We start from the raw sequence: 25,740 nt of genomic DNA, 5'->3' as shown, positions 1-25,740 counted from the left end.
TCAGGGTAGGGGTGTTCATTAAAAGGAACTGGCCAGGAGAAAACAATACTCTTGCAGTCAACAAGACTGCTGAACAGCATTTTTCAATTCTAAGAACTTATCCATTCTCAGGAATTATTAATTGGGTGTGATTTAAAAGTTCAACATTGAAAACGTGAAGCGGTGAGCTTAATTGTGGCCCCATGTCTTCCTCTATTTTCACTTACTTTTGGAGGTGATGGGTGGGGAGGAGCAAGGGAGGGTACACACAGTCTGTTCTGACAGCCACTCACACATTCAATTCAGGTGGCCACATGCCTCAGTGACACAATGCCAAGTCACACGTCACTCCAGCAAACCCACCCTAGGGAAAAAGTAGACCTGATTTAGCTCATAAAGAGTCTGGGCTGTAGAACCAAAGCTAAAAGCTGACCATTCCAGTGTGAAACTTATACGCATATGACATCATTTAAACCGGCCAATGTCTTTCGTAAAGGCCACATGAGGTCAGGGACTTTAAAAAGGAGAATGAAATACTATTTTCTATATATTTTTGCATAAACCATATTACATTTTAAATGAGTGTATGGCTAACGAAGTACAAAACAGAACACATGAGAGAATTATTCAGAGGGGTCATCTGCCCTCTAAAGAGGAGGAAACTGCTTTTGGCTGTAGAACTGACTGACTTCACACCGACTTACTTACACAAATTCTTGGATTTAACACCTTGAGGCAGGCCAGAAATCCTAGCCCTCCTCCACTGATGCCCAGAACAAAGCCTAGGGCATGAGTAGAGCACAAGGGAGTGGAAGAGAACACAAAAAACACAATGGTCAGACCTTAGTTCCCAGCCAAAGAGATAAAGAATAAAAAACAAGACACAGGGTCTCTGTGGGGACTGAATACCCCAAGATGGAAAAGAAGGACTTGGAGATGGACACTCGATGAGAAACATCTTCAAAAGCCACAGATAAGTGATCTCATTTCCTTGAAGTTCTATGGTGTCTTTCCTCCAAGAAGCTCAAAGCCCTTCAAAGTGCACTAGACTGCTTGAGTCACACTCACAATACCATTTTCTCCCCAACCAAAATAAAAATCTATTTGAATCCATAAAATATTTCACCATGCTTGCTGAGAGCAAAATTAAACACGAAAAACCATTAAAAAACATTTACAGCAGCTTCAAGCTTATGTGGTCACTGTGTTCTACACTGAAAATTCTGACGGAATAATGAACTTTACATATGTATATATCGCAAACACACACACACACACACACACACACACACACCTTCAACGTAGGTCCCACTGAACTTTTGACCTGGTCATGGATAACGCCCTCCCCAGTACACCACAGCGCAATGCTCAAGAGATCTGTCAAGACCCTTGTGCCCTGACAGGCAATGGCAGCCGCTCCAGCCCCAGGCTGCAGCACAAACACCCCTCACCCCTCCTCCCTGCGGCACCAGGCAGCCAGGCCCTGCTTCAGGGAGGCCTTTTATAGGGGAAGGCCTTTCTTTGTATCAGCCTCAGTCAGCTTCGCAGTTCCCTCCCTACTAGCCCCAAACTCTCTTCTTTCCTTAAATGACGCTCCAGGAAAGAAAAAAAAATTAACAAGGCCAGGCGTGGGGGCTCACGCCTGTAATCCCAGCACTTTGGGAGGCTGAGGTGGGCAGATCACTGGAGGTCAGGAGTTCGAAACCAGCCTGACCAAGATGGTGAAACCCCGTCTCTACTAAAAATACAAAAACTAGCCGGGTGTGGTGGCACACGCCTGTAATATCAGCTTCTCGAGAGGCTGAAGCAGGAGAATTGCTTGAACCTGGGAGGCAGAGGTTGCAGTGAGCCAAGATTGCGCCATTGCACTCCAGCCTGGGCCACAAAAACAAAACTCTCTCAAAAAAAGAAAAAAATTAACAAAACATCTGTTTCCCAGGTTTGTGACATGTACAATTGCTAATGACATTCACATCTGGGAGGAACTTTAACTTCCTTAAATTTCCATAAACAAAAATACTCAAGGTTTGCATTTAGGGGAAAAAATGCCCATCACAAGGAAAAACTCATCTATCTCACATATGGTGTACCTTCTATACAATGACCAGCACTGAAAAGTCATCTCTACCTTACACACTAAAGTAATGATTCTCAAGCAGTACAATTTCACTCCCCCAGGAGATATCTGGCAATGTCTGGAGACATTTTTATTTGTCATGACTGGGGGTGCTATTGGCACCTGGAGCATAGAGGCCAACAATACTGTTAAACATCTTAAAACGAGGGCCGGGTGGGCTGGCTCACACCTGTAATCCCAACACTTTGGGAGGCCGAGGCAGGCGGTCAGGAGATTGCGACCATCCTGGCTAACACGGTGAAACCCCGTCTCTACTAAAAATACAAAAAATTAGCCAGGCGTGGTGGCGGGCGCCTGTAATCGCAGCTACTTGGGAGGCTGAGGGAGGAGAATTGCTTGAACTCGGGAGGCAGAGGTTGCAGTGAGCAGAGATTGTGCCACTGCACTCCAGCCTGGGTTGACAGAGTGAGACTCCGTCACAAAAGGTCTCAAAACAAAACAGCCAGGCGTGGTGGCTCACGCCTGTAATCCCAGCACTTTGGGAGGCCGAGGCAGGCAGATCACGAGGTCAGGAGATAGAGATCATCCTGGCTAACACGGTGAAACCCCATCTCTACCAAAAATACAAAAAATTAGCCGGGTGTTGTGGTGGGCACCTGTAGTCCCAGCTACTCAGGAAGCTGAAGCAGGAGAATGGTGTGAACCCAGGAGGCGGAGGTTGCAGTGAGCCCAGATCCTGCCACTGCACTCCAGCCTGGATGACAGAGCAAAACTCCATCTCCCAAAAAAAACAAAAACAAAAACAACAGCCCGGCACGGTGGCTCATGCCTGTAATCCCAGCACTTTGGGAGGCCAAGGCAGGCGGATCACGAGGTCAGGAGATCCAGACCATCCTGGCTAACACGGTGAAACCCCATCTCTACTAAAAACACAAAAAATTAGCCGAGCGTGGTGGTGGACACCTGTAGTCCCAGCTACTCAGGAGGCTGAGGCAGGAGAATGGCGTGAACCCGGGAGGTGGAGGTTGCAGTGAGCCGAGATAGCACCATTGCACTCCAGCCTGGGCAACAGAGTGAGCCTCTGTCTCAAAAACCAAACAAAACAAAACAAAACAAAATGCATATAACATTCCTCATATAACAGCTTCCCACAACAGATTTTCAGATCAAACTATCAACAGTGCTGAGGCTGAGAAACCCAGAGGATTAAAGGAACACACAATCTGGAGCTCACTCTTACTTTCCAATCATTCATTCCTTTCTCAATCCTAAGAGCTGCTGAAAAATGACTGTCCCCAAGTTTTCCAATATAAATTGACTGCTATTTGTTAGAGGCTAATACAAAGATATAATAAAAGCATCCAAGGGATAGCATTCCATGAAATATGCAAATATGGAAGAAGGGTAGCAGCCATCTGAAAAAGTTATAATAGCAAATGAAAGGCAAACCACAAGCCAGAAGCTGTAAGTGGATCTTATTCAGAGTTGTAGCTATTGATGACATGAGATATAAGAAACAGACTAAGTGAAGGGGAGCCAAAGGCAGTGGCATGTGCCTGGAGTCCCAGCTACTGGGGAGGCTGAGGCAGGAGGATCATTTGAGCTCAGGGGTTCAAGTCCAGCCTGGGTAACATAGTGAGATACTGTCTTTAAAAAAAAAAATGAAATAAGAATCACATAATTCAAGGCCTTCAGCCTCCAGAATTCCTCAAAATCTCAAAGCACAAAATCTTAGGTCACTTTAAGGACACTAGAGATAGTGAAAATGTCAATCTTCAAGTCTCAAAAGCTACTTTCAAAGTAGCTTATTTGCAGACAAGATGCCAGGGAAAGAGAAAGAAAAAATTCCTATAATTTGCAAACACATCAAGTATGGATTTGCAGTTTTCACTTGGTACGTAATTAATTTGTAAGACATGGATCCTAACCTTGACCCTAACTGGTGAGTCAGCAATTTTCTAGATTAGTTAAGAGTGTTATGCATGCTGAGAAACATTTCTATAATCACAGAACTTTAGGCATAGAACACCTAGGAATCACTGAGTCTATAGATGGGGCACCTGAAACCCACAGTCGTCTACCTAAGAACACAACTTAATGACAGGTGGGCCCACAATCCAGCTTTCTGATTGCTGCCTTTTGAAAATGTGTTTAGGGGCTGGGAGCGGTGGCTCATGCCTTAAATCCCAGCACTTTGGGAGGCCGAGGTGGGTGGATCACGAGGTCAGGAGTTTGAGACCAGCCTGGCCAACATAGCAAAACTCCGTCTCTCCTAAAAATACAAGAATTAGCCAGGCAGATGGCACATGTCTGAAATCCCAGCTACTCAGGAGGCTGAGGCAGGAGAATCACTTGAACCCAGGAGGCGGAGGTTGCAGTGAGCTGAGATCACACCACTGAACTCCAGCCTGGGCGACAAAGCGAGACTCTGTCTCAAAAAAAAAAAGAAAATGTGTTTAGTCACATCAACTACATCTAAGACCATGTACTTAGAAGCTCCCCTTTGGCTCTGTCCACACGCCACATTTTTACCTAAACCACCTTTGCACTGCAGTTTTCCACACTCTGCCAAGAGCACTGCATTCTGAGCACCAGCACACCATGGAATCCCACACTGAGCTCCCCTGATCAAAGGGGCAGATGATCAGTAGTACTGAATGCTCCCAGCACACCATGGAATCCCACACTGAGCTCCCCTGATCAAAGGGGCAGATGATCGGTAGTATTGAATGCTGCCAAGGTGTATTTTAGGCTTTCCTAAGTGTATTCCAGAACATTAAGCAACTTCCGTTGCAAAGCGAGCCATGTGCTAACGCAGGCCGCCCTTCAGAGATGAGAAGGGGCTGCCCCTTCTAAACTGCAGAAGATCCCAACTGCCTTTGAAGCTTCACACGGTGGGCACACACACACACCAAAGCAGCAAGCCTTTCCTTTCAAAGCGTGGGTATAAATAGAAAGGGGACCTGGTATTCACTTTTAAAGAGTTACATTATGATAGCACATTCTCCCCTTTCAGGATCTTAGCATGCACAGATCTGTCCTTCTGTAATTCACATCCTGTTCTTCGGCTTTCCTCCTTGGAGAGGGTGCAGATCCTGAATCTTTAGAAGGCATTTTATCCTCTAGTATGTTACATTAAATAGATTAGTGTGACAAAGGACTATTTTTTTTTTTTTTTTTTAGACAGAGTCTCGCTCTCGCTCTGTTGCCCAGGCTGGAGTGCAATGGCGTGATCTCAGCTCACTGCAACCTCCGTCTCCCGGCTCCAAGGAATTCTCCTGCCTCAGCCTCCCGAGTAGCTGGGATTACAGGCGCGCACCACCATACCCGGCTAATTTTTGTATTTTTAGTAGAGACAGGGGGGTTTCATCATATTGGTCAGGCTGGTCTTGAACTCCTGACCTCATGATCCGCCCGTCTTGGCCTCCCAAAAGTGCTAGGATTACAGGCGTGAGCCACCAGCGACAAAGAACTATTTTAAAAATCACTTTAAATCACTCACCTCCTCAGGGAGGCCCTACTAATCACCCTGTTTTAAACAGCAACAATCTACACCACACCATGACCCTGTGCAAGCCTCCACCCCACTCTACTTGGGGCCTTTTGACAATATATACATCGTCTGTCTCATTGCACTAAAAAGCAAGCAGGTATTTTTCTACTATGTTCACAACCATATCGGCACCTAGTACACTGCCTAATGTAGTAGATGCTTAATAAACATTTGCTGGCTGGGTGCAGTGGCTCATGCCTGTAATCCCAGCACTCTGGGAGGCCGAGGCGGGTGGATTACCTGAGGTCGGGAGTTCGAGGCCAGCCTGACCAACATCGAGAAACCCCGTCTGTACTAAAAACACAAAAATTAGCCAGGCATGGTGGTGCATGCCTGTAATCCCAGCTACTTGGGAGGCTGGGGCAGGAGAATCGCTTGAACCCAGGAGGTGGAGATTGCAGCAAGCTGAGATCACGCCACTGTACTCCAGCCTGGGCCACAGAGACTCCGACTCAAAAATATATATATATATTTGCTGAAATAAATGAATGAATACTTGAATTTGTCCCTTTGCACTTAGTTCAGAAGTTTTTTAAAAAGATCTTCTGTACCCCACACTATTAAGAGCCAAAGAACTCTAGAGGTGCACTGTGGAATCTGGCCATTCCATATGGGTCTGGCCCCTCATTTTAAAGATAATAAGACCTGAACAAGCAGCAGTGCGATGCAGTAGAAACAGGCAGAATTTGGCCTCAAAGAACCTGAGATCCAGGTGAGAGTCCCTGTGCAAGCATTAGCCTCTCTAGACTTTCAACTTCCACATCTGTAAAATGAGAATACCCCTGCCTCATGCTGATGGTTAAGGCCGGCTAAGGAGAAAATGGGATAGCATTTTGAAAATATACCAAGTACTACGCAGTGTCATTTATCATCACATTATTTTGACCTGCCCAAAATCACAGTCAGTTACAGCAGCACAATCAGAACACAAGTTTCCTAACTCCTAGTGCGGTACATCTTGTGTCACAAAAGTAGGCTTCTGAACCCCTAACTGGGGCCAACTTACTCTTTCATCTAGTTCAGGGCTTCTTAACCTCGTATGGGTTGGGGGCTGCTTCCAGAATGTGATGAGAGCAATAGGCCCTCTCCTCCAGCAAAGTGTACACACGTACACCAAAACAAAGTCTCCTACCCTGGTGCCAGGTTTGGAACCACTGATATGATGGATGTACTTACAAGTTTCTTTTAGCTATTTCTATTACTTAATGTTTAACAATCCATGCATTCGGCACTTGATTAAGGGGCTGGATTCTTCAAGGATGCACCACGGGTGGAATTCAAGAATCTGAATATTGCCTCCAGATATCATGCTGATTAGGTAAGGGATCTTACCCACGTACAAACACAACCAGGAGGAGACACAAGGAAGGCAAAGGATTAAGTACTCAAAGGCAGGACACTCAGGAAAAAAGGGAGACAGGACAGATTATTTTGATCATGCTGCTACTATACAAACCATTCAAATAATTCTACATGACCATTTTGCAATGGCCACCTACAGACACCAATGCAGCCCCACATCCATCATGATTACTGAAAATCATTCTGTCCTCCCTTACCTTACTCAAGTGAGACACTGTATTTACTGTACAGGGCATTTGGCTAGGGGGAAAACAGTAGTAAATCTTGGCGAGGTCAATTAGCCTTTCTTCTTTTCTTGAATCAGGACAAAACTTGGCCAACCTAAGCCACTAGAATGTTAAACAATTATAAAATACTTGATTTAACTCAAGTGGTATAAAATTGCTGGTTCTGAAACATTAACAGATAATCTTCTGAGGCAAAGGAGGCCAGGTAAGAGCTTCTTTGGTAAATCTCCAAGTTCCACGTTAAGCACAAAGTAGGGGCTTAATGATATCAACTACTGAATTCAGTGTCATTCATCTGTTTATATCAACAACGGAATTCAGTGTCATTCATCTGTTTATATCAACTGCTGAATTCAGTGTCATTCATCTGTTTTCCAGCTATACCTCAATCTCATCTGAAAAGTAAAAACATCTAACCTACAGAACAATTACACCGCGGGCATATTTAGGAATTTCTAAGTATATTAACAGTGAATCACTTTTATCCCTGAGTGGAAGGATACAATGTTAACAGTTAACAACTTTTATCCCTGATTGGTGACTATGGGTGGTTTTAATTTTTACCTATATTTTATGATAATTTTCACGTTTATATAATTTTTTGTAGTATTTTTACAACTAGGAATTTTGAACTGAGATAAGGCATTAGGTTTCTTGTCTAAAACTAAGAATCAAGTATGTTGACTCCTCTAAAGCAATCCTGTATAATCAAGGTTGATTAATAGAGTAAAAAGTTTTTTTGTAATACAAAAATTAGCCGGGTGTGCTGGTGCACGCCTGTAGTCCCAGCTACTCCAGAGGCTGAGGCGGGAGAATCACCTGAACCTGGGAAGTGGAGGTTGCAGTGAGCCGAGGTCGCGCCATTGCACTCCAGCCTGGGCGACAGAGTGAGGCTCCGTCCCAAAAAAAAAAAAAAAAAAAAAAATTTATTTAATATATACAAAAATAAAAACATCCACGTTTTGGGGACAGTTTTCTAAGTGGAAGATCTTAATCTCTTGGAGAAGTGGGGCATGAATCCTGCCAGCCCTTCACCTGTCTTAGAGATTGCTTCACTTTAGATAAATGGAAGCCGAGTCCTTGAGGACTCTGCTTCCTAAATTTTCTATAAATCCATGAGTTCAGCCTGGTGAGATCTTTCCCACAGCTGAAAACTGGTTTCCTGAAATAACTAATGTCCAACTTCTACTACTTGCTATTATTTATCATTTTTACCTTTTAAAGTTGCAGAAAATTAAGACTGTAGGGCCCTTCCACATGGCCTAACAGGTACAGCTCAGCATTTGAATTTTTTATTTTTTAATTAATTAATATATTTGTTTTGAGACAGAGTCTCGCCCTGTTGCCCAGGCTGGAGTGCAATGGCACGATCTCGGCTCGCTGCCACCTCCGCCTACTGGGTTCAAGCGATCATCCTGCCTCAGCCTACGGATGTAACTGGGATTACAGGAGCGCGTCACCATGCCTGGCTAATTTTTTATATTTTTAGTAGAAATGGGGTTTCATGATGTTAGCCAGTCTGGTCTCGAACTCCTGACTTCAGGTGATAGGCCCACCTCGGCCTCCCAAACTGCTGGGATTACAGGCGTGAGCCATGGCGCCCAGCTGTTTTTTATTTTTAAAGGGACTTCCACTGCATCATAAAGTCTAACCAAGGGATGGTTTTTCAAACTGTCAGGTCAATAAACTACTAGATTAAAATAAAATCACCTTGGAAAAATAAAATAATTTATGTATACTTAGAGAATCAGAATTGACAGTGTTTCCAGTAAGTTCTGCACTATCAACGGGTCAAATGTGTTAGAAGTCTGAAAAAAAAATTGTGTATATACATATATATATATATATATACACAATTTTTTTTTTTTTTTGAGACGGAGTTTCACTCTTGTTGCCCAGGCTGGAGTGCAATGGCGTGATCTCGGCTCACTGCAACCTCCACCTCCTGGGTTCAAGCCATTCTCCTGCCTCAGCCTCCCAAGTAGCTGCGATTACAGGCGCCCACCACTACACCCAGGTAATTTTGTATTTTTAGTAGAGACAGGGTTTCACCATGTTGCTCAAGCTGGTCTCCAACTCCAGACCTCAGGTGATTCGCCCTCCTCAGCCTCCCAAAGTGCTGGGATTACAGGGGTGAGCCACCGCGTCGAGAAAATACATTCTTAAATCTTAATTTTTTAAGCTCACATATAATCATTCCCAATAAAATTCTAATTTTTGATAACTACTAAAAAGCTTAAGTTAAAATTTCCATTAGCCATATCAAAACATACCTAACATGAGATGGATTAGACAAGAACTGCAGGTAAGAAAAGTCACTGTGACTTTGTTATCCATTGACTGAACATCTCCAAATCAAAACGAGTGTGGATAGTTCTTAAAACCTGCATGTTTGAAGCCAAATATTCATTTCTGTTGCATGTATTTCAAATAGCCTGTATTTTAGCCCCAAAAAAGTGTCATTTCCAAGAAACACTGGAGTCAAAAGAGAGAACAGTCATATCAAATAGCCTTGATTATTCACCATGTAAACTACAGTGATTTTTCATGTTATACATATAAATTTGACCTCTTTAATCAGTTTACATTTCCTTCAGGAATTAAACCAGCTAATTCTCAGAAACCACAAGTTGATTACTTATAACAGAAGACAAGTTATTTACAGGTTACTCTAAATATACTGCGAGTACTTAAGGCAAAATGAGTTACCTCTAGCTTTTCATCAACAAAATGGGAATACATGGATTTTGAGACAGGAAGTTTTTCCACCAATATTTTTAGGATGGGTCTTTAAACTCTGAACTCGTAATCCCAGCACCACCTCAACTCTATCTCGCAAGGAAGAAAAGGGGCTAGGTGCAAGTTTACCCGCACCCAAGATGGCCCTGTCACAGGCGGCACCTCCCACCACAGCCACCATTTTGACCGCAGGATATAACTAAACTACTCACGATTTTGTACCAACTGAAAGAAAACACAGGACATCAGAGTAACTGAGAAACATCCCTTGACCTTTAGGATTCCCAACTCTTTAGCTTCCGTGGCTCTGTTTCTCTTCTTTCGTCAATATTAACAGTTGTCTAAAGAAAATTTTCATTAATAAAATTATGCTTGCTACATTCACGTTCAAACTTTGAAAACAAACGCTGTGGCGCCACGTAAAATGCCCAAGTCATTACCTCTTCCTAAAAAGTGGAGAAGCCCACGTTTCCTCACATTGTTTTAAACAGCTTAAGGAACTAAGAATCGCCAAAAGTCAGTGAGTGGCCCTAGACTATCTGTCTACATTCCTCTTCATTCTCCCATCCCCAACCCTTTTGATCTTTTTATTTTCCTGATTTCATTAACTGCGACGAGAGCAAGTTCCCACACTTCATTCATAAAAGAAGCAACTGATATTTCAGCAAACACGACTGAATCTAAAAATAAAGGTGAGGCAAAGAGCTCTGAAATAAACGAGTTAAAATCAACCCGAAAATGGCACAAAGTAAGATCCGTGGGGCTGGGGAGGCAACAACAACGATTTGCTCTCCCAAAAGAGTGGCTCTAATTTTGATTACTGCGTCGGCGAACCCATCCGCAGAACAGAAAACAAAAATTGACCAACGCAGTTGCCATTCACCTTTGTCCAAAGGCAAAAGGTGAAAAGTCACGACACATATTGCCATAGAAGAGAAGGCAACTCAACCTGCCAACCAATCGACTATTTCTCAGCTCCTTCCAAAAATAAAAATAAAAATAGGAGAAAGGGGGCTGCCGCTGGGCTGGCCGATGCCTGGCCGCCTTGTGCGCCGCGCTCCGCACGCTCCCGCCACCCGCCGCGCTCCAGGACCCTCGGGTTTCGGCCCAGTTATCACAAAGCCCCGGGCTGGAAAACACCTCCGCGGCCTGGCCAGAATGGCCAGCCCGTCCTCCGCGCTCGCCCGGGGTGATAATGGTGGCGAGATCCACTCCAAGGGCTCCCGAGCCCCGCGATAAAGAGGCTGGATATTACGGGAGGAAGGACGCTGTGGAAGAATAACGGAGTCCCAAACTTTCCTTCCACACCTCCAGAGCCCCGCGCCCAGGCCCGCTCCCCACCGGCCCGAAGTTGGCCGGAGCGCCTCCCGGGAGCTTGGGGCCTCCGGGAGCCCCCGCCACGCGCCCGCCCGCCAGAGCGAGGCTAGCCCTCCCCGCCAGCCGCGGCCGACTCCCGCCCGGGTCCGAGTTAATCCCGCGCGGGCACCCCCCCCGCGCCCGGCCCCGCCGGAGCAGCTGGCTCGCGCCTCAATGGCACCGGGCGGCGAGCGCGCGCAGCCCTCGCGCCCACACTCAGCCCCAGCCCACCGGAGAAGTCCCGGGAGGGTCGCCGGGTCCCGCTCCCTCTCCCACAAAAGCACGGGCCCGCCCCGCCCTCGCGGCGCCTGCTCCTCCACCCCAGGAGCCGGCGTCCCCGGCCCGACGCCCCTCGGCACCCGGGCACAGCCCAGCGGCCCCCGCCCGCCCTCCTGCCCTTTTGCGCCATCCTCCTGGCCCCCGACTCCCGGCCGAAGTCCCTCGGGCCCCGGCCCCTCTGCGCGACGGCCCGGGACGCCCCGCGCGGGGCAGGGGGAGCAGGGGGCGCAGCGCGCCGCCTCCCGCCCGCGCGGCCACTCACCTCGATCTCGAAGTCGGGCAGGCGGAACGCGGTGCGAAAGAGCGAGCAGAAGTGCGCGATGGCCGGGACCTCCCACCAGGAGCGGAGCTCGCCCAGCCCGGCCGCGCCGCCCTCCTCCGGGCACATCTCCCCGCCGCGGCACAGGCGGCGGCCCCTCGCTGCCCGCGCTCTGCCCGCTGACCTGGGACTCCCGCCGCGGCAGCGCCGCAGCCTCCGCGCGGTCCTCGGCGGGGGCGGCGGGGTGCTCCTCCCGCTGCTGCCGCCGCTCGGCGAGTGCAGGAGCCGAGGGCGGGCACCGGGCGGGGGGCGGCGGCACGGGGGCCCGCGCTACTGAGGCGGCTGCGGCGGCGGCTGCCCGCGGGGTCCGCGCGCTCGCCCCATCCCGCGGCTGCGGCGGCGGCCGCCCCCAGTCCCCTACAATATAATCGAGTCCCCGCCGGGGAAACAGATGGGGCTAGGGGCGGAGGGGCCGGACGCGGGGCCTGGGGGAGGGGCCGCCCACGAGGAGGGGGCGGGGCTGCCCGCGCCACAACAACAACCCCCGCCCCCGCCCCACCCCCGCCCGGACAGCTGCACCGCCAGGGAGGGGGAGGGGCGGGGCGCGCGCCCCCGGGCCCAGATCCGCTGGACCTAGGGGGCGCGGGCCGCCCCCCCCAGAACTCTCACGCGGCGCGCTCCGCTCTCCAGGACTTTGGAACTGGGGAGTTGAAGCACTTTCCCAAGGGAGGGCGTCCAGGAGCTCTCCCACCCCCACTTGGCCTGAGTGGTCGCGTCCTTTTAAAGGGCCCGCGGGGAGGTGCTTTCGGTCGGGCTAGATACAGAAACGTGCACGTGTGGGAGTTCAGTTATTATTGATGCCGAGGGCAGAGCCGGAGCAGGAGCGGGCTGTCCACCCTAGAAATATGAAGCCTAGAGAAGTGAAGTGCTTTCCACCTGTTTCTTAACGCTTTTATTCCAGCCGAGAACGGCGCCCAAGGAGCTCTGAAGTGGCTTTTTTCTCCTAGGGAAGAAGGCGGTGGGGCTGATTGAGCTGGAATGAAGTAGGATGGAGGCCGGAGAGCGGCGGGAAGGGTGGGGTAGGGGGAGGCACCAATCAGCAGCCAAGCGGGAAGAGCGATCCCCTACCCCAGGGAATGGACACGTGTGACCGCCCCGGAGAAGACGGGCTCGGAGCCTGCTACTGCCCGGCCGCTGAAAGAGCTGCCTGGAAGAGTGCGCACAATGTGCTTGGAAGGCGGGGGGATGGGGCAGAGGAGACCGGGAAGCCGGGGAGTGTGCTCGGAGGGGAGGAGACCCGCACGCCCCGGCGGAGGGATTGAATGTGCTCCGGCCGAAGGGTGTTGAGGTGTGTGCTTTAGAAATGCTAACTGCTGTATCGCGGTGAAGTACTGCTAAATCCTAAGAAAAAAAATCACCCCAGAAACAGGCTAGAAGTTTGGAAAAACTCCATTGAATGCTCAGATATTTGTATTGGTCGTTGCACTTGCATCCTGCTGGTCTCAGAGGGCCGCCTCTGAGTTCGGCGGTCCACCTCTCAGATAGGAAACACTGCTCCTGGCGCGTCCCCCAAATTAATCAACTATTTATTGAGTGACAGGCACAATCACAAAGTGTACAAGGGTTAAACTCAAAGATCCTCTTCTACCTTTAAGTAGTATACAATCTGGAGTTAATTTATATGATAGATTTTGGAATGGGCTGTTTGGATAATTACCCCTCCACTCTCCCTCACTTTATTATGATAATAACCTGTTGTATTTTTTAAGGCAGCATTCAGAAACTTTTTTTTTAATGGTTAGAGTATATTCACGTGCATCTTCTGTGAATCTAGTAATCTCAAAGTACATCATCTTCTAGCAAGGGTCTCCTCCGCCCCCCACCACTCTCCTGGCACAGGAAAAAAAACCCCAAAGTTCTGCTCTTTCATTCCCTGGAACTATTTGATGATTTAAAGTGCATCCTCAAATTCTACCATGCTTTTTATTTAATGTTTGGCAAAAATGAGCTCACATGTGACTGCTCCCAAAAAGCCAAGCCTACGTTTGTGTGTGTGTTGGTGAAGCACAGCTACCCTGTGGGTATTGCATTAGCAAGGGAGATGGGAGAGGGACACAGGCCACCCCGGAATTGTCACGTAACCTGAACGAGGTGCTTTCTGGGTTTACTTCTCCGTCTTTATTTCCTCACAGTTTGACTTTGCACACTTTTTCCTCTTTGTGTGTGTTGGCCGGGCGCGATGGCTTACGCCTGTAATCCCAACACTTTGGGAGGCCGAGGCGGGTGGTTCACCGTAGGTCAGAAGTTCGAGACCAGCCTGGCCAACATTGTGAAACCTCGTCTCTACTAAAAATACATAAAATTAGCTGGGCGTGGTGGCAGGCGCCCGAAGTCCCAGCTACTCGGGAGGCTGAGGCAGGAGAATCGCTTGAACTCGGGAGGCAGAGGTTGCAATGAGCCGAGATCTCGCCATTGCACTCCAGCCTGAGCAGTAAGAGTGAGACTCCGTCTCTAAAAATAAAAAAAGTGTTACTGCGTTTCCCTGCCTTTATCTTTTCATCACTTAAGCTTCTTCCCTGGCCTCTCAGTTGTCACCACTAGCCAGCCTAGTAATATTAGTGCCTAGGATATTAACGACACCAGGAAGCAGAGGGATGAGATGATTTTGCTACCCTTTAGTACGGTAGTGTGTTTAATGTCGTTTACAAACACCACCCCAGCCCCAATGTAAAGGCTGAGCCATTGTCTTCCTGCTTCCTCCGCCCACTGCCAAGCCCTGGAAATCAACAAGGCCATCCGGGAACCGCACGCGCCCCCTGGTGCTGCTCAGAGATCCGCCCTGTCTCTCAGGGCTCCTCTTCCCTTCTGCTGCCCTTTCCTTCTGAGGGTCTTCTCCTCTGTTCTGTGGCCCAGCACACCAACTTTAGACCCATTTCCTGCCACCATTCTCTAACTCTGGCTGTCTCTACAGTTTTTTCCCTAGTTCCTCCACCTGCCCTGCTACTCTGGCCTCAACTACCCTCTGGAACGGATCCTAGCCCCAGGAGCTGAGGTGTCTCAAGTGTCTTTGAATGAACTGTAAATCTCAATCTTGAGTTCCCTGAGTTTGGGCTCCAACCAGAGCTTTTCCATTTGGACCTCCTCTGGCCCTGTTACGATTGATACCCTGAATCTTTGACCCTGCTTTGAACATCTGTGCCACCCCTCCCCTTGGACTTAACTACCTCGGATCTATTTTCTGGACTAACTTCCAGCCTAACATCCTAGAATCTAGATTAATGACCCCCTACCAATAGGCTGGCCACTCACCCTTCTTCCCTTCTCCCTTTGATTTGGAGTGCTATTGTACTTCTCCAGCCTGGCCCATTTTTTCACCCTCGAAACACTAGTTGTATCATCTTCCTTAAAAACACACAGCTTGCCGGGGTGGTAGGTGATGCCTGTAATCCCAGCACTTTGGGAGGCCGAGGCAGGCGGATCACGAGGTCAAGAGATCGAGACCATCCTAGCCAACATGGTGAAACCCCGTCTCTACTAAAAATACAAAAAATTAGCTGGGCGTGATGGCACGCGCCTGTAGTCCCAGTTACTCGGAGGCTGAGGCAGAACGATTGCTTGAACCCGAGAGGCAGAGGTTGCAGTGAGCGGAGATCGTGCCACTGCACTCCAGCCTGGTGACAGAGTGAGACTCAGTCTCAAAAAAAAAAAAAAAAAAAGAAAGAAAAAAGAAAAAACACAGCTCATATTTTCTTTCCCCTTCTCATTCGTGCTGTTTTCTGTTTGTGAGCCAGTGCCATTAACTTCAGATAGTATTAAAAGTAGCAAGAAGTAATTCTTTCATATTCTCCGACCCTGAGTTCCATAATCCTCTTTTAATCAAATGTTTTCTTTTTAAAAATCCCACAATAATTCGTTTGGTTTTTCTGTTTTGCTTATTCATTAATATTGCAAAAATAGTTATGTTTCCCATTGCAAAATATGAAGTAATGTTAGCTATGTTGGGATTTATATAGGTTCCTGGAGGATAATCTGGGAAACAAACCACACTTTTATTTTTTTACATATAGGGTCTCCCTTTGTTGTCCAGGCTGCAGTGGAGTGGTGCAGTCATAGCTCACTGCCACCTTACTGAGCAATCCTCCTGCCTCAGCCTCCCAGGTAGCTGGCACTACAGGCCAGGCTAACCACACTTTTTTGGTTTTGTTTTTGTTTGTTTGTTTTTCCGAGACAGTCTTGATCTGTCACCCAGGCTGGAGTGCAGTGGTGCCATCTTGGCTCAATGCAAGCTCTGCCTCCTGGGTTCACACCATTCTCCTGCCTCAGCCTCCCGAGTAGCTGGGAATACAAGTGCCCACCACCACGCCTGGCTAATTTTTTTTGTATTTTTAGTAGAGACGGGGTTTCACCATGTTAGCTAGGCTGGTCTCGATCTCCTGACCTCGTGATCCGCCCACCTTGCCCTCCCAAAGTGCTAGGATTACAGGCGTGAGCCACTGAGCCTGGCCTAACCACCTTTTTATGACATTGTTTCTTTGGGAAATACACTGTTCCAAAGGATTAATTTAAAAATATGTGTTCTGCCTTATTATTACTGAACCTTGGAAGAGATGAACAAAGGAAAGTGTGGCTTCTTCATAACCATCGTTAACCAGGACAAGCATCTAAATCTTTTTTTTTTCCTTTTTTTGAGACGGAGTTTCACTCTTGTTGCCCAGGCTGGAGTGCAGTGGCATGATCTTGGCTCACTGCAACCTCCGCCTCCTGGGTTCAAGCGATTCTCCTGCCTCAGCCTCCCGAGTAGCTAGGTTTACAGGCACGCACCACCACGCCTGGCTAATTTTGTATTTTTAGTAGAGATAGGGTTTCTTCATGTTGGTCAGGTTGGTCTCGAACTCCCGACCTCCGGTGATCCACCCACTTCGGCCTCCCAAAGTGCTGGGATTACAGGCGTGAGCCACTGTGCCCAGCCAAGCATCCAAATCTAACTGTTCAGCCAGTTTTCTCTCTTTGGAATCATGCTACTTCTCTCTTCTTCTTATTTTTTGTTTTTTGTTTGTTTGTTTGTTTTGTTTTTTGTTTTTTGAGACGGAGTCTCCCTCTGTTTCCCAGGCTGGAGTGCAGTGGTGTGATCTCGGCTCACTGCAACCTCTGCCTCCTGGGTTCAGGCGATTCTCCTGTCTCAGCCTAGAGGTGCGCAGCACCACTCCCAGCTAATTTTTGTATTTTTAGTACAGATGGGGTTTCACCATATTGGCCAGGCTGGTCTGGAACTCCTGACCTTGTGATCCACCCACCTCGGCCTCCCAAAGTGCTGGGATTACAGCACTTTGTAATCCCAAAGTGAGCAGGGGTTACAAGGCGTGAGCCACTGTGGCCTGCCTCTCTCTTCTATTTAAATTGCCCTTTCTCTACCTTTGTTTGCCAACCTGACCTGGATACTTCTTGTTTCAGTGCCAGAATCAAATTGGACCAGGAGAGTGTAGTATAAACATTATGTTAGCACTTTAGTCAACTGTGTATAACTAAGCCCAAGTATGGCACAAATTTCTTTTTTTTTTTTTTTTTTGAGACAGAGTCTTGCTCTGTCGCCCAGGCTGGAGTGCAGTGGTGCCATCTCAGCTCACTGGAAGCTCCGCCGCCTCCCAGGTTCACGCCATTCTCCTGCCTCAGCCTCCTGAGTAGCTGGGACTACGGGTGCCTGCCACAACACCCAGCTAATTTTTTGTATTTTTATTTGAGACGGGGTTTCACCGTGTTAGCCAGGATGGTCTAGATCTTCTGACCTCGTGATCTGCCTGCCTCGGCCTCCCAAAGTGCTGGGATTACAGGTGTGAGCCACCACGCCCGGAAGTATGGCACAAATTCTTGACACCCCTTCATGAACAGCTCAGCTTTTCTCATTAAGGAGCTGCATTCCATAACTCCCTATTCCCAAAGAGGGCTATACACTAAGCTAGTTTAAAATTTTTAGAAATTAGCCTGGGCATAGTTGTTCACACCTGTAATCCCAACACTTTGAGAGGCTGCTGTGGGTGGATCACTTGAACCCAGGAGTTCAAGACCAGTCTGAGCAGCATGGCAAAGCTTCATCTCTTCAAAAAATACAAAATTTAGCCAGGCATGTTGGTACACACTGTAGTCCCCGTTACTCCAGAGGCTGAGGTGGGAGGATTGCTTGAACCCAAGAGATGAAGGTTGGAGGGAGTTGAGATCATGCTACTGCACTCCAGCCTGAGCAACAGAGCAAGACCCTGCCTCAAAAATAAATAGGCCAGCTGTGGTGGCTCACGCCTGTAATTCCAGCATTTTGGGAGGCCAAGGCAGGCAGATCACTTGAGGTCAAGAGTTCGAGCCCAGCCTGGCCAACATAGTGAAACCCTGTCTCTGCTTAAAATACAAAAATTGGCCTGGCACGGTGGCTCACGCCTGTAATTCCACCACTTTGGGGGGCAAAGGCAGGCGGCTCATAAGGTCAGGAGTTCGAGACCAGCCTGGTCTCGATATGGTGAATATCTGTGTCTACTAAAAATACAAAAAATTGGCTGGGCATGGTGGCGGGCACCTGTAGTCCCAGCTACTCAGGAGGCTGAGGCAGGAGAATTGCTTGAACCCAGGAGGTGGAGGTTGCGGTGAGCTGTGATCGCACCACTGCACTCCAGCCTGGTGAAAGAGTGAGATCTCATCTCAAAAAAAAAAAAAAAAAAAAAAATTAGCCAGGTGTGGTAGGGTGTGCTTATAGTCCCAGCTACTCGGTAAGTCAAGGCAGAAGAATCGCTTGAACCCTGGAGGCAGAGGTCTCAGTGAGCTAAGATGGTGCCACTGCACTCTAGCCTAGGCAACAGAGCAAGACTCTGTCTCAAAAAAAAAAAAAAGTTCTAACTGACAAGTTCTTATTTAAGAACTGCCAAAATTTGGCTTCCACCTGCCTTTCCAGCCTTACCTGCCATGCCACCAGTGACTCCTTCCTCCTGTCAAACTGGTTCACTCACTGGCTGGATCTCCTGGCCACCTCCCTTTCAATCACACCCTGTCAATTGCCTGGAAAGACTACAACTCAGCCTCTCTGATCGTGACCCATTCAAAACTCACTTCGTTTTTAAGCTTCCCTAAAATACTTTAGCTTGGGGGTATCTTGCCAGGTCCTCTTTCACAAGAAATTACCGTTTATATGATTCACATATCAAGCACTTCCTTCTTTCCAATATTTAATGTGAAGTGTTACTTAAATCTTGTTTTTTTTTCTTTTTGAGATGGAGTCTCTCTCTGTTGCCCAGGCTGGAGTGCAGTGGCGCCATCTCAGCTCACTGCAAGCTCTGCCTTCCAGGTTCAAGCGATTCTTGTGCTTCAGCCTCCCGAGTAGCTGGGACTACAGGCTCATGCCACCGCATCTGGCTGATTTTTGTATTTTTAGTAGAGACGGGGTTTCACCGTGTTGGCCAGGCTGGTCTCGAACTCCTGACCTCAGGTGATTCACCTGCCTCAGCCTCCCAAAGTGCTGGGATTACAGGCGTAAGCCACTGCGCCCAGCCTTAAATCTTTTACTATAATTGGAGTGGGTCTTTTCTTCTCAACCAGATTAGGCTTTTAGGGGGGATCCTCCCTAATATGCACCAATTAAATGATTGATTTGGTTGTATAGTGATAATGTAAGTAATGGCATAAAAGCATAAGGAATTCAGACCTCCTTTAAATGCCTGGTTGGATCTGACTTTCCTGAATTCCTTTAGTTGCCTTTACTCTTTCTCCCTTGTGGGACCCACTCATTCACTGCCACAGCCTTATAGGTCGTGCCTTTCTCAGTGCACATCTTCAGCTTAGCTTCTCTCTGAGTCCCGACTCATTTTTCCAAATACCGCTTGGGTGCTTCCCCATCACCTTAAACTCGACATATTAAAAGGAAGAATAAATGGCTGGGTGCAGTGGCTCACACCTGTAGTCCCAGCACTTTGGGAGGCCGAGGTGGGTGGATTGCTTGAGCCCAGGAGGTTGAGACCAGCCTGGCCAACATGGCAAACCACATCTCTACAAAATATACAAAAATTAGCCAGGGGTGGCCGCGCGCAGTGGCTCATGCCTATAATCCCAGCACTTTGGGAGGCCAAGGTAGGCAGGTCACCTGAGGTCAGGAGTTCAAGACCAGCCTGACCGACATGGTGAAACCCCATCTACACTAAAAATACAAAATTAGCTGGGTGTGGTGGCACATGCCTATAATCCCAGCTACTTGGGAGGCTGAGGCAGGAGAATTGCTTGAACCTGGGAGGCAGAGGTTGCAGTGAGCCGATATCATGCCATTGCATGCCAGCTTGGGCAACAAGAGCAAAACTCCCGTCTCAAAAAATAAATAAATAAATAAATAAATATAATAAATTAGCCAGGGGTAGTGGCATGTGCCTGTAATCCCAGCTATGCCGGAGGCTGAGGTAGGAGGATCGCTTGAGCCTGGGATATTGAGGCTGCAGTGAGCCAAGATCACGCCACTGCACTCCAGCCTGGGTGACAGTGAGACCCGATACACAGCTTTCAGCAGACAAATTTTACAATACTAGGCAAGGTACAGTAGATGGCAGAGAAATTAGAGGAAAAAAAACAATTCAGAAGTGGCTAAATAGGCTGGGTGCAGTGGCCCATGCCTGTAATCCCAGCACTATGGGAGACTGAGGTGGGTAGATCACTTGAGGCCAGGAGTTCCAGACCAGCCTGGTCAACATGGCGAAACCCCCTCTCTACTAAAAATACAAAAAATTAGCTGGTCACGATAGTGCACACCTATAGTCCCAGCTGCCTGGGAGGCTGAGGCATGAGAATTGCTTGAACCTGTGAGGTGGAGGTTGCAGTGAGCTGAGATGGCACCACTGCACTCCTGCCTGGGCAACAGAGCGAGACTATGTCTCAAAAAAACAAAAAAGAAGAAGAAGAAGGAAATGGCTAAAATAGTGGGATGCAAAGGACGTGACATAGGATGGAGACCAGGGTTATCAAAAGGAAATGGAATGTAAGAGGTATCTAAAGGAAGAACCGACAATTCTTGGACGTATTCTTTTTTTTTTTTTTTGAGATGGAGTCTTGCTCTGTCGCCCAGGCTAGAGTGCAGTGGCACAATCTCGGCTCACTGCAACCTCTGCCTCCCAGGTTCAAGCAATTTTCCTGCCTCAGCCTCCCAAGTAGCTGGGATTACAGGCACCCACTGCTGTGCCCAGCTAATTTTTGTATTTTTCATAGAGACAGGGTTTCACCATCTTGGCCAGGCTGGTCTTGAACTCCTGAACTCATGATCCACCCCCCTTAGCCTCCCAAAGTACTGGGATTACAGGCGTGAGCCACTGAACCCAGCCAGATATATTCTTAAATCCAATCTATCTAAAATATTATTATTTCAACATGTAATCAACACACAAAAAAATAATGAACTAAAAAAATTATTTTTTCATGCCAAGTCTTTGAAATCCGGTGTATACTATATTGTATATTTACAGGGCATCTCGGTTTGGACTAGTCACATTTTGCAGTTCAGTTCACCACTGTGGTTAGTGGCTACTGTATTGGGCAGTGCTGGTCTATAGTAACCTAAATAATCAGTACTCATTTGGCCCCTCTAAATTATTGATTCTTGGGGCTGGACACGGTGGCTCATGCCTGTAATCCCAGCACTTTCGGAGGCCGAGGCAGGTGGATCACCTGAGGTGGGGAGTTTGAGACCAGCCTGGCCAACATGGTGAAACCCCATCTTTACTAAAAATACAAAAATTAGCCAGGCGTGGTGGTGGTGTGCCTGTAATTCCAGCTACTTGGGAGGCTGAGGCACGATAATTGCTTGAATTCTGGAGACAGAGGTTGCAGTGAGCTGAGATCGCACCGCTGCACTCCAGCCTGGGCGACAGAGAGAGGCTCCGTCACTAAAAAATAAATAAATAAAATAAATGATCAGTTACTGGCTTTTAAAGACTCCAGGCAAGGATTCCCTAACCACTCTGGCCTACTGCAGTGTCTCCCAACTCACCTTTTCCACCTCTTTCTCTAACTAAATCACAGCTCTTCCACTGAGAAGAGCCTATAGGGCTGCTATGCTTCTGTTTTCTCCCTGCCCCCTTAGAGCAGTCTACAAATAATTGATCATAATAAATGCTTGTGGAATAGATGTGTAGTACATTACTAATCTTTAGCATTCACAGAAAACACTAGTCACTCTCTCTCTCTTTTTTTTTTAAATTTGAGATAGAGTCTTGCTCTTTTGCCCAGGCTGGACTGAAGTGGCTCAATCTCAGCTCACTGCAATCTCCCCCCAGCCCCCGGGTTCAAGTGATTCCCCTGCCTCAGCCTCCTGAGTAGCTAGAATTACAGGTGCCCGCCACCATGCCCGGCTAATTTTTATATTTTTAGCAGATTATACTTTGTAAAGTGTCAACACCTTTGCTATTACTATGTAACCTAGGTTGTTTTTTTTGGGGGGGGGGGGGTGTTTGTTTTTGTTTTGTTTGAGATGGACTCTCACTCTGTCGTCCAGGCTGGAGTGCAATGGTGCACTGCAACCTCCGCTTCCAGGGTTCAAACAGTTCTCCTGCCTCAGCCTCCTGAGTAGCTGAGATTACAGGTGTCCGCCACCAGCCCGGCTAATTTTTGTATTTTTAGCAGAGATGGGGTTTTGCCATGTTGGGCAGGATGGTCTCAAACTCCTGACCTCAAGTGATCTGCCCACCTCGGCCTCCCAAAATGCTGGGATTATAGACGTGAGCCACCGCACCTGGCCTGTTTTTTTGTTTTGTTTTGTTTTGCTTTGTTTTGTTTTGCTTTGTTTGAGACAGGGTCTCCCTCTGGCACCGAGGCTGGAGAGCAGGGGCACAATCTCAGCTTGCTGCAACCTCCACCTCGTGGGCTCAAGTGATCCTCTCACCTCCGCCTCCCAAGTAGCTGGGACCACATGCACACACCACCATGCCTGGCTAATTTTTTGTATTTTTTGTAGAGACGGGGTTTCACCATGTTGCCCAGGCTCGTCTTGAATTTCTGGGCTAAAGCAATCTACCTGTCTCAGCCTCCCAAAGTGCTGGGATTACAGGCATGAGCCACTGTACCTAGCCTAGTGGGTTTTTTATTTGTTTGTTTGTTTGTTTTTTGAGACAGGGTCTCACTTTGTTGCCCAGGCTGGAGTGCAACGGCAGATCTTGGCTCACGGCAACCTCCACCTCCTGGGTTCAAGTGATCCTTCTGCCTCAGCCTCCCAAATAGCTGGGATTACAGGCACATGTCACCATGCTTGGGCTAATTTTTTTTTTTTTTGAGATGGAGTCTAGCTTTGTTGCCGAGGCTGGAGTGCAGTGGCACAATCTTGGTTCACTGCAACCTCTGCCTTCCAGGTTAAAGTGATTCTCCTGTCTTAGCCTCCCGAGTAGCTGGGATTACAAGCCACCATGCTTGGCTAAATTTTTGTATTTTTAGTAGAGACGGGGTTTCACCATATTGGTCAGGCTGGTCTCGAACTCCTGACCTGAACTGATCTGCCGGCCTCGGCCTCTCAAAGTGGTGGGATTATAGGCGTCAGCCACTGCACCTGGCCTAGTGTTTTGTTTTGTTTTGTTTTGTTTGTTTTTCAAATGGTGTCTCACGATGTTGTACAGGCTGGAGTACAGTGGTTATTCAGGGAAGCAATCATAGCTTGCTGGATCCTAGAACTCCCCGGGCACAAGGGATCCTCCGGCAACAGCATCCCAAGTAGACGGGACTGTAGACGTGCCACTGCACCCAGCTCTGCGTAACTAATCACCGCATTTTAAGATTATTTTTAAGCCTTTCATGTATACTTGATTTTCTGTTTCCACTTAGTTTCTCCACTTTTCAGTAATTTCCATAATCCTTTTTGAGATTGTTTCCCGATCCTGATTTTTCCCTTGTATTGTTATCAGCCTTTTGGTTTCTATTTTCGTATCACTAAGTTCCATATACCTCTTCATTTCACATGGCGTCAAGCTAAGTACTATATAAGTGAAACCACACAAGTATTTGTTCATCCTTTTTCCTTTAAGGCCAACAGCACTGCCCTGGCATCTACGGCAAACATGGGCTGTAAAGGAACAAAGGGTAAGTCATAAGGAATTCAACAAAATTTTCCTTTATCGTGTCACAGATACTACCTGTGCTCATCTTCAGGTCTCCTTCCTGTTGCACAGCCGCCCAGCTTCTGTCCAGCTCTCCCTCCAAGCTGCCATGGACCCTATGGTTCTTACACTCTATTACTTCCCTTCCACGGGAAGTTTGTCAACGTTGAATGTTCTGCAAACCCAGTTTGAAAAGTGATGCACTGCGGGGAGGTTCCAAAAAGATTGACAGGCCACCAGCCGGGAAAGAAGACAACAGAGACTACTGGAGAGAGAAAATGGCAGAAAGTTTTGTTTGTTTGTTTGTTTGTTTTTTTTAAAAAAAGCCTGTTGGGAAAAGTAGCCAGTCACTATAAGAATTCACCATGGATGGGACGTGGTGGCTCACGCCTATAATCCCAGCACTTTGGGAGGCCGAGGCAGATGGATCCCTTGAGTCCAGGAGTTCAAGACCAGCCTGGCCAACACGATGAAACCCAGTCTCTGCTAAAAATACGAAAATTTGCTGGGCATGGTGCTGCATGCCTGTGATCCCAGCTATGCAGGAGGCTGAGGTGGGAGGATCACCTGAGCGTAGGAGGCCAAGGCTACAGTGAGCCGTGATTACCCCACTGCACTCTAGCCTGGGGACAGAGCCAGACCCTATCTAAAAAAAGAAAAGAAAAGAAAAAAAAAGATGGCTCCCATCTGTAATCCTAGCACACACTTTGGAAGGCCTAGGCAGGTAGATCCCTTGGGCTCAGGAGTTCAAGACCAGCCTGGCCAACATGGAGAGACCCCATCTAAAAAAAAAAAAAAAGAAAGAAAGAAAAACGAAAAAAGAAAAGATCATTCACTGCGAATAGAAAATCTGTCAGAAATTATTTGGCTAATCGTACTGTGCTCTGTATCAATGTCCTCCCATTTCTAGAAATTTCTATAAGCATTTTTCTAGTTAATTACCTTTCCTAAAGCCCAGGTTGAAGTGGAAACATGCCTAATGTACTGTAGCTCTTCTTTCTACCTGGCCACAGCACTCTCAGCACTCCTTAGAACAGAGACTTTCATTACTGTGGATTTGTGGGGCTTTAAGCCTCAAGGTCCTTCCCTGGCGCTTTAGTAACAGCTGCAAGGCTGCCTGAGACCAAGGCTATGTGAGCAGCTCTCTTTATTTTGGCCCTTAAGATTGGTGATTTGTTATTGCCGTGAAACCCAAGTGTCAAGCTTGAAAGCTTGACCCTGGTTGAGAAAGAAGTTCAGCCCAGAGGAGGGAGGCTGCTGCTTTCTGGAGTATTGCTTCTGTGCTCCGGCTCAAGCCAGCCTGCATCAGAGCTGGGGGCTGTAGCCTAACAAATTATGTTTTCACGGCCGGGCGCGGTGGCTCATGCCTGTAATCTCAGCACTTTGGGAGGCTGAGAACAGCGGATCACCTGAGGTTGGGAGTTGGAGACCAGCCTGACCAACATGGACCAACCCTGTCTCTGCTAAAAATACAAAATTAGCTGGGCATGGTGGTGCATGCCTGTAATCCCAGCTACTCCAGAGGCTGAGGCAGGAGAATCACTTGAACCCAGGAGGCAGAGGTTGTGGTGAGCCGAGATTGCGCCATTGCACTCCAGTCTGGGGAACAAGAGTGAAACTCTGTCTCAAAAAACAAACAAACAAACAAACAAAAACAAAAAACAAATATGTTCTCACACTACACGCAGCCATGGAGGAAATAAGTACAAATGTTAGTTCACTCAGTACTCAGTGGTGGGAATAAAATGGGGCAGAAGGAGTCCTTTCTACTGTGGGCATCCACTTTGATTCAGGACCAAAGTCCTCACCAGATTTTA

At 47.8% G+C, this 25,740-nt stretch overlaps 1 protein-coding gene across 7 annotated transcripts in view; it reads right to left on the bottom strand.

The window, feature by feature from the left end:
• LOC129023177 (chromatin remodeling regulator CECR2) overlaps positions 1-12,285 on the bottom strand; it is a 197,368-nt gene extending 185,083 nt beyond the window's left edge. For 2 of the 7 annotated variants that reach the window (XM_063663303.1, XM_063663304.1), the window contains exon 1: positions 11,835-12,274. In XM_063663303.1, coding sequence (XP_063519373.1) covers positions 11,835-11,960 — 126 coding nt within the window. In that variant the 5' untranslated portion in view covers positions 11,961-12,274. Of the gene's footprint in view, positions 1-10,149; positions 10,237-11,834 lie in introns of those variants that run through there. The other 5 variants (XM_054469699.2, XM_054469700.2, XM_063663302.1 and 2 more) reach the window with 5 other exon arrangements.
• Between the last annotated feature and the right edge of the window lie 13,455 nt (positions 12,286-25,740).

Source organism: Pongo pygmaeus, chromosome 23, assembly GCF_028885625.2.
Source record: "Pongo pygmaeus isolate AG05252 chromosome 23, NHGRI_mPonPyg2-v2.0_pri, whole genome shotgun sequence".
In the NCBI taxonomy this organism is placed as follows: Eukaryota; Metazoa; Chordata; class Mammalia; order Primates; family Hominidae; genus Pongo; species Pongo pygmaeus.
This window is presented reverse-complemented; position numbering and strand designations above follow the sequence as displayed.